At 48.3% G+C, this 8,525-nt stretch overlaps 1 protein-coding gene across 1 annotated transcript; it reads right to left on the bottom strand.

Annotated features, from left to right (window-relative positions):
* Positions 1-362: 362 nt before the first annotated feature.
* Positions 363-1,388, bottom strand: LOC135218029 (collagen alpha-5(IV) chain-like). The gene has a single exon (XM_064254174.1). The coding sequence runs from the start codon at positions 1,386-1,388 to the stop codon at positions 363-365; it is 1,026 nt and encodes a 341-aa protein (XP_064110244.1).
* Between the last annotated feature and the right edge of the window lie 7,137 nt (positions 1,389-8,525).

The following is an 8,525-nucleotide window of genomic DNA, read 5'->3' as shown; positions in this document are numbered from 1 at the left end:
CTTGTAAATGAATGTAAATTAGATTAATCCGCTGAGTTTTCAATTGCGACCTTACATTCCCTTTAACACTTATCTAAGGTAAGTCATAAGCACTCCATTTTCCCATATTTCCTCTTTTTTTACCCTTACGTTTTGGACAAAGGCCATCTCAAACGTCCATGGACATGTGGCGGGCATCGCCTGTACGTCCCGGGACAAGTGGCAGGCCACGCCCGCCTGTCCCAGACACTTGTGGGCCTCGCCCGCCGTCCCGGGACACATGGCATACCTAGCCCCCCGTCCAGGGACACTTGGCAGACCTAGTCCGCCCGTCCAGGACACTTGGCGGGCCGCACCCGCGCCGTTGCGGGATGCATGGTGGGTCACACCCGTCCCCGGATACATGGCGGGCTATGCCTGCCCGTCCCAGGACGCGTGGCGGGCCCCGCACGCCTGTCCTGGCATGCGTGGCCTGCCCCGCCCTCCAGGAACAAGTGGCGGGACTCACACGCCCGTCCTGGGACACGTGGCGGTCCTCGCCTGCCCGTCCTGGGACACATGGCGGGCTTCCCCCGCCTGCTCCGGAACATGTGTCGGGCCTCCCCGGCCCTTCCAGGAACATGTGGCGGGCCTCGCCTGCCCGTCCCGGCCCGGGACACCTGGGCGTGGCACCTATCCCCCCATCCCTGGGGATCCATGGGAATGGCGGGGGCCTCGCAGGTCCGTCCCGGGACAAGTGGCGGGCCTCCCCCATCCGTACCAGAACAAGTGGCAGGCCTCGCCAACCCGTCTCTGGACACATGGGTGGCGGCGCCCACCCGTCCCAGGACATGTGGTGGGCGCCGCCCGTCCGTCCCAGGAAATGTGGCGGGCCTTGCCCACCCGTCTCGGGACGTGTGGCGGGCCACGCCCGCCTGTCCCCAGACACGTGGGTGGCGGTGCCCACCCGTCCCAGGACACGTTGTGGGTGCCGCCCGTCCGTCACGGGACGTGTGGCGGGCGATACCCGCCATTCCCGGGACGCGTGGTGGGCCTCGCATGCCTGTCCCCGGACACGGGGCAGGCATGGCCCGCCAAATGTCCCGGAACGGGCGGACGAAGCCCACCACGGCTCTCCCAGGACGAGCGGGCGAGGCCCACCACGCATCCCAGGATGGGCAGGTGAGGCTCGCTACACGTCCCAGGACAGGTGGGCAGGGCGTGCCACGCGTCCCAGGAAGGGCGGGTGAAGGCCGCCACGTTTCCCAGGACGGGCGGGCGAAGCCCGCCACGTGATCCGGGACAGACGGGCAAGGCCCGCCATGTGACCTGGGGTGGGCGGGCAAGGCCAGCCACGTGTCCCGGGACGGGCGGGTGAGGCCCACCACGTGTCCCGGGACGGGTGGGCAGGGCCCGCCACCTGTGACCATTAGTGAGCCTCACCTGCCCATCCTGGGATGCGTGGTGGGCCTCGCCCGCTCGTCCTGGGACGCGTGGTGGGCTTCGCCCGCCCGTTCCGGGACGTTTGGCGGGCCATGCCTGACCGTCCCGGGACTTGTGGCAGTCTGCGCCCGCCCGTCCCGGGACACGTGGCAGGCCTTACATGCCCGTCCTAGGACAAGTTGTGGTCCTCGCCCGTCCGTCCCTGGACATGTGGCGGGCCTTGCCCGTCTGTCCCGGAACATGTGGAGGGCTTCGCCCGCCCGTCCTGGGACACGTGGCGGGCCTTGCCCGCCTGTCCCGGGACACGTGGCGGGCCTTGCCCGCCCGTCCTGGGAATCGTGGCGGGCCTCGCCCACCCGTCCACGACGCTTAGTGGGCCTCACCCGCCCGTCCTGGGACACGTGGCTGGCCTTGCCCGCCCCTCCCGGGACACGTGGCGGGCCTCGTCCGCCTGTATTGGGAAACGTGGCGGCCCTCACCCAAGCGTCCACGGATGCTTAGCGGGCCTCACCCGCCCGTCCTGGGACACGTGGTGGGCCTCGCTCGCCCATCCCAGGACACATGGCGGGTGCCACCCGCCCATCCCGGGACACGTTGCGGGCAACACCTGCCTGTCCCGGGACACGTGGCGGGCCTCGCCGTCTGTCCCCGGACACGTTGCGGGCACCGCCCGTCCGTCCCGGGACGCGTGGCAGGCCTCGCCTACCTGTTCCCGGACATGCAGCGGGCGCCGCCCACACCGTCCCGGTACGTATGGTGGGCCCTGCCTGCCCGTCCCGGGACACATGACGGGCCCCGCCTGCCCGTTCCAGGACGCGTGGTGGCCACCACCCGCCAGTCCCGGGATAAATGGCAAGCCCCGCCTACCTATCACGGAATGCGTGATGGGCCCCGCCCACCAGTTCCAGGACGCGTGGTGGGCCCCGCCTGCCCTTCCTGCGACGCGTGGCGGGCCCTGCCCGCCCCTTCCGGGATGCCTGGCGAGCCCCGCCTAACCGTCACGAAACGCATGGCGGGCCCCGCCCACACATCCCCGGACGCGTGGCGGGCCCTGCACGCCCGTCCTGGGACGCGTGGTGAGCCCCACCCGCCCGTCCCAGTACGTTTGGTCGGCCTCGCCCGCCCGTCCTGGGACATGTGGTGGGCCTCGCCCGCCTGTCCCAAGACGTGTGGCGGGCCTCGCCCGCCTGTCCCGTCATAGACAACACCTTTGCTTAGTCTTAAACCAGAATATGCCACTGACTCCTTTCAATTCTCCTGGGGCTTTTCTGAATACTTTCAGTTCTCCCGAGGCTTCTCTGAATCCTTTCAGTTCTCCTGGGGCTTCTCTGATTCTTTTCAGTTCTCTTGGGGCTTCTCTGAATCCTTTCAGTTCTCCTGGGGCTTCTCTGAATCCTATGCTTCTTCCCCTGGTACTCCACCAATCCTGTCATTTTCCTCACACTTTCTTCAATCCTCCCATCTTCCTTCCTCTTTCAGGAATCAATAAAACTCTTAAGAAAACATTTTAGCATATTTATTTCCCTGTAACTTCAACTTCCTTCAAGGATCAACAAAGCAAACTTATTACAAATAAACATTAAACTTTCCATACAACAAACATTGTCCTCAAATTTTTCGCATCTCATCCGTCTTTGTGAGGCCAGCGCCATTCCTTGAAGATCGCGCCATTCCTTGGAGATCGCGCCATTCCTTGAAGACGAACAGCTGCTCCTTCAGTTTCCTGTTGTCTTTCTCCAGGCGTCTGTTTTTCCCCTGCAGGTTCTTCAGGTTGTAAACAAATTTCTCCTTCGCTCCTCGTAGCTGTCCAACCTCATCTTCCAGCTTTTCTTTCCGTTCGCCCTGGGCACCGGTCTTCCTCTCCAGCCACGATTTCCTTTCTCTAGAAGGCATGCCAGCTCCTTCCTCTTGAGTTTCGCAGCCTCAATTTCACACTGGAGTCCACACTTTTCCTTCCTGAGGTCTTCCACTTCCATCTGCAGGCGCTCGAACCTGACCTCGACGTCTTTCCTGCCGGATTCGCGCTTTTCGGTCGCGTCCTTTTGTTCCTGGATGAGCCTCGCCATCCGCACCGCTTCTTCGCTGTTTAACTGCGGGTCTTTCTCCTTCTGTCGTACGAGTTCCTCTTGCCTCTCAACCTGGCTGTTTGCCTCTGCCAACCGCACTGTTAGTTCCCTTATCCTCTCACATAGGGCATCGTTTCTCTCCCCAATTTCCTTTGTCTTCCATTAGCTGCGGATTTTCATCTGTGATCTTGAGGATCTTGTCTTCCAGCTACCGATTTTCCCTTTTTTCTTGGTCGTTCTCCCACTTCAGGAACAACGTGTCAGCTTCGAGCGAGTAGGCCATTTCTTGCCAGGCCTGCTGTTGCAACACCTCCTGAGTGATCTGGATCACATGAGTGTGTTCTTCCCTTCCGCCCGCCTTCTGAATCTCTTCATTGTTGTCGAGCCTCTGTTGCAGCTGAAGAATTATCCTGTCCAAGTTCACCTCCTGCTCTCTCTGGCACCGGATGGTGTCTTCCCAAGCCGCAATTCTCTCCTTCAGTTCCTTCTCCTTGGGCTGTTCAACTCCATCGACAGTAGTCAGGAAGAACCTCACCAGTGAATAGGCAGCCACAATAAACAAGATGACTATTCCTGCGTTAGACTTCTCTCCTTATTTACATACTCTCCTCTCATTCTCTCTCGATTTTTCGTTGATTTTCTGTATTCCACGAGAGATATTTCGATTTATCAAAATAAAGCAGGAAATATTCTGAACATTTTTTTAACTCTGCCTTGTCTCTTGGTGAAATCTCTCTCCCACTCTCAGGGATTTTTTGCAGTACGGATCTTCTTTGTCTGATCTCTCTCTCTCTCTCTCTCTCTCTCTCCATGCTGGATTTTTTGTTAATCTTATCGGTTAGAATAAATTTGGGGATTTTCCTTTATTTACCTTTTTGTTCATAAGAAAAACAACACCTACAAGCGGGCAATTGCAACTTAGGCGAAAAATGGCCATTTTTCTAAGGCAAGTTTCATTTTTATTGAATTTTACAGGATAACTAATTAAAAGATACAATTCTAAACGAATTAGCTGAAACATCAAGAAGAAACATATACATATCTATATATATAATATATAATATATATATATATATATAATATAAATATTATATATATATATATATAATATATATATTAATACTAATATATATATTTTAATTATATTATATATATAATACAATAATAATAATAAATAACTACTCAACCATAAACATTTTCAAAAACTATAGGTAAGTTTAAGATTTTTAAATGTATATCATATGGATACAAAGAAAAGATGAACTGAAATTTAATTATATTACTTTTTGTCCTACATAAAAGTGAAAAAAGATATAAAGGAGTACAATTTTATTATAACATAACTCGCGTTCGTAAACTGAAATGCAATATGAAAACAAAGTAGAAAACACTAACATCCCTATTCCTATTTAAGGCGAAAATGACACTAGCCATGAATTAGCGCGACTCGACGCGACGCGTTTGGTGTGAACGCACCCTCAGTAAGACGTTGCGTATGTGTTTAATATAATATGCAGGCAGCTTTCTGAACGTCGGAAATATTTGAGACTCCTTGTAACACATTAAAAATGGGATGTAAATATGCAATTCACAACTATCTTATTATTTGAGAACATAGAAATAATAAGAATTGTTTTGAATGAATGCGGTTCAGCGACCATTAATCACCTGGAATCTAAATTCAGTCCCAATTCAGTACCAGAACAAAAGTAAACACGCCTTTGATTAACCACAAAGTCATTTGCCAGGGAATCCATGTTATGTGACTGGAAATTCTTTGTAAAATTCTGTGACGGACGGTCAATTTGAATCACAGTAGTTTCAAAGAATGTTGTATTCCAATAAAATATGCAGCACTCCTACAGTACTGTCTAACCACACTATATTATCAAATTGTTTTAAAACTGAAAATTTCATAGAGATGATGAAAATTGGAATTCCATTTTCAAGTGTTCAGTCATTGACTAATTAATTCTGTAGTATACTACCGGGTGCTTCGAAATTAGAGGCCTCCCCCCCCAAACTCCACAGGACAAATGGAAAGTTATGAAGTTTTCTGCTATAGGCTGTCTCCAAGTACATTATCTTAAGTTTCTATTAAGTCATTTTTCATTTTACATTTCTTGTATTTTCAGACTGAGTGACGGGGTTAGATACAGCCATGGCTAATGACTTGGAGGAAATCAGATGGATTGACCAAATCCGGACTATAACCTTCAGAGAGGCCAGGAATGCATGGCGCATCCTTCATTTCATGTTCCTGGATAGCTAAAGTTACATTTAATTAAAAGAGATGAATCCTTTGTTAAAAGAAACTGGAACAAAAATCCATATGACTGTCATTGCGAAAAGAGTGAGAATCTTGTAAGGGCTGAAGTCCTTTCTCAGGAGTCAAAAGACATCATAGCTGAGGCATTGGGTAGACCAAGAAAGTCTTTATGTAAATTGGCGCTTGAACTAGAAACAAAATGGGGAAAGAAGAGAAGTTACAGTGCTGTATATCATGAGTTGAAAAAATCTGGTATCAAGCCATTTCATGTTATCAGCAAGCCCAACATCACTCAGCAACAGAGAGAAGACCGTGCATGGTTTTGTGGTTCATTTCTTAAAAATTGGGATGAAGCTGACTTTCTCCATGTTGCCGCATCAGATGAATTCTTCATTTACACAGTCAGGAAGCCAAAACATAAAAATGACATCATTTGGGCTGCAAAGTTGGATGATATCAGCGATGACATGCGCTATCGCCAAGTTGTGAAATTTCCTGAATGTTTGGGAATTTTTCTCCGTTTCACAGCCAAATGGTTAATGTGTATCATCAAAGAAAAAGGACAGTCATGGAATGGTGAATACTTCAGAGAAACTGTGCTTACTGGTGGAGTATTTCCTTTCCTCAAAGATTCTAAAAATGTGTTATCTGTTGGAAAAAATCACATTTTTGCGTTATAAGGCACCATGTTTCAAGGCTCTTCAGACACAGGAGCTGCTTCGAAACAGTGGTATCGATTTCTTCTCGTTAAGTGAATTTCCAGGTAGCTCCCCTGACCTTAATGTGTGTGAAAATATTGGTAGTATCTTAAAGGATCGTGTTGAAGCGCTCACAGTGAACTATGATGGTATACCAAGCCTCGACGACCTGCGAAGAGAGGTGACTGAAGTGCTCAGGGAAATGGAGTTCCAGTCTCAGCTTTTTTGCGATTTACTGAAATCATACCCCTCAAGAATGCAGGCTGTAGTACAGGCAGATGGAGGCCACACAAAATATCAAAGACTCAAAGAGAAACTTTAATAAATACCTGTTCTGAATTACTATTGTTTTTGTCCATATCAATTTTAGTTTATGCTGTAGAGGGGGGGTGGGCCTTTAATTTCGAAACACCCTGTATATATGTTCATACAACCGAGTAACCTACCTACCTATATTGGATATCATTTCTATCGCTATGGAATGCATCCACCTACAATTCCAGTACCTGTTATTTAGTATAACACTGAACTGTGTTCTCTACCAGAGAGAGGGAAACGACAGTTACATTTGCTTTGAACTTGAGAGTACTTTTTTTTTTTACCTGGTGCAGTATTTTTCATCAATTGAGACACAATAATCCATATTTAAGATATTTAATTATCTAATTAATTTTGTCTTGAGACCACTAAACTAAACAAAAACAAGAAAATGCTGGCACATTTCATAATCATAAACTCGCATTGTTAAGAATGCAGAAGTCTGTAGAAATAGTTATGTAGGGAATATATTAGCTAGGAAAATCTACTAGTAGAGTTATGGTAGATGAAGGCGAAGGAGAGGTAGAGAGAGAGGTAGAAACTGAACGCAAAATAGGATGTTTGAAAAGTGAGACCCATAAAACCAGCGCCTTCGACACAACAAAATGTGATGAGGCAATTTGTAAGTGTTGAACCTTGACCCATCAAGTGGGTGGTTACGATGGATCACGGCACCCACTAGGATTCGCCCAAGGGTGGGACCGGAAACAGTAGGCGTTCAAGTTCAACCAATTAAGAAGAAATAGGATGTTCTCCAGTTGAAAAGAAGGAGGAGTCTGATTTATCCTTATTTTCGATTACTTATTGAAAACAAACTAATGATGACATATGACAGGGAAAAAGTTTTAATCTGTCCTGGGTCCTGAATCAAATATTGGTGCAAATACATTAGAAGCTCAACTTCTCACTGCATAAAGAAAACATAATTTCAGGTCTATTTTAAATGTATTATGATGTAAACAGATATTACTATACTAAATTCACATCACCGGTGCATCTGATGTCTAGGCCAGTCCCTTACGACGCTCCTAATTGGCTGTTGATGAGCCAATCATGGGGCTGGAAACTCAGTCTCTCTCAAGAGTTCACATAGGCAGGATGTATGTTCCACCTCTCATGAGGGATACATCTTTCAAAAGCATCCCTCAGGAGAAGTGGAACGTACATCCTGCCTATGTGAACGCTCCAGCCCTGTCATTGGCTTATCAACAGCCAATCAGGAGCGTCATAAGGGACTGGCCTAGACATCAAATGCACGGCTGATGTGAATCTACTATAGATTGAATAATGTGCACTACTAATTTTACTTCAACATAAATGTCATAGATGACATGATAATGGATTGGCGATCTGGGGAGATAGAATACTTAGTCCGCATAATTATGGTTGCCACTTGATCTTTACGAGTTTTGCAGAGATGCAGGTATATATAATATTAGAAGTTTCATTGTCTATGAAACGTGAGCTCCAAAGATATATTTTTGAAACTCTGGACATTACCTTTGTACATAACAAATTAATTAAAAGCGAGAATTCTGGCACTGAAAATCCTTCGTTGAAAACATTGAGTATCGCACTTGTTTAGCGATAAAAACTGTATGCCCTTAGGAGATTGTGGAGGTAATTGATCACTTGTTTACTGCACCTATTCGTAGGATATGATGAACATGAACTTCGCACATAGGGATTTGAACGATTTATATCAATTTCATTATACTTCAGGTACATTACTTATATATATATAATATATAAATAATAATAATATATATATTA

The sequence above is a fragment of the Macrobrachium nipponense genome, chromosome 9, assembly GCF_015104395.2.
Source record: "Macrobrachium nipponense isolate FS-2020 chromosome 9, ASM1510439v2, whole genome shotgun sequence".
NCBI lineage: Eukaryota > Metazoa > Arthropoda > Malacostraca > Decapoda > Palaemonidae > Macrobrachium > Macrobrachium nipponense.
The sequence above is the reverse complement of the archived record's forward strand: the minus strand, read 5'-3'. Positions and strand labels throughout refer to the sequence as shown.

What these genes read in the sequence shown, in the direction of transcription:
- LOC135218029 (XM_064254174.1), bottom strand. Translation starts at nt 1,388, where the DNA reads ATGGTCACAGGTGGCGGGCCCTGCCCACCCGTCCCGGGACACGTGGTG.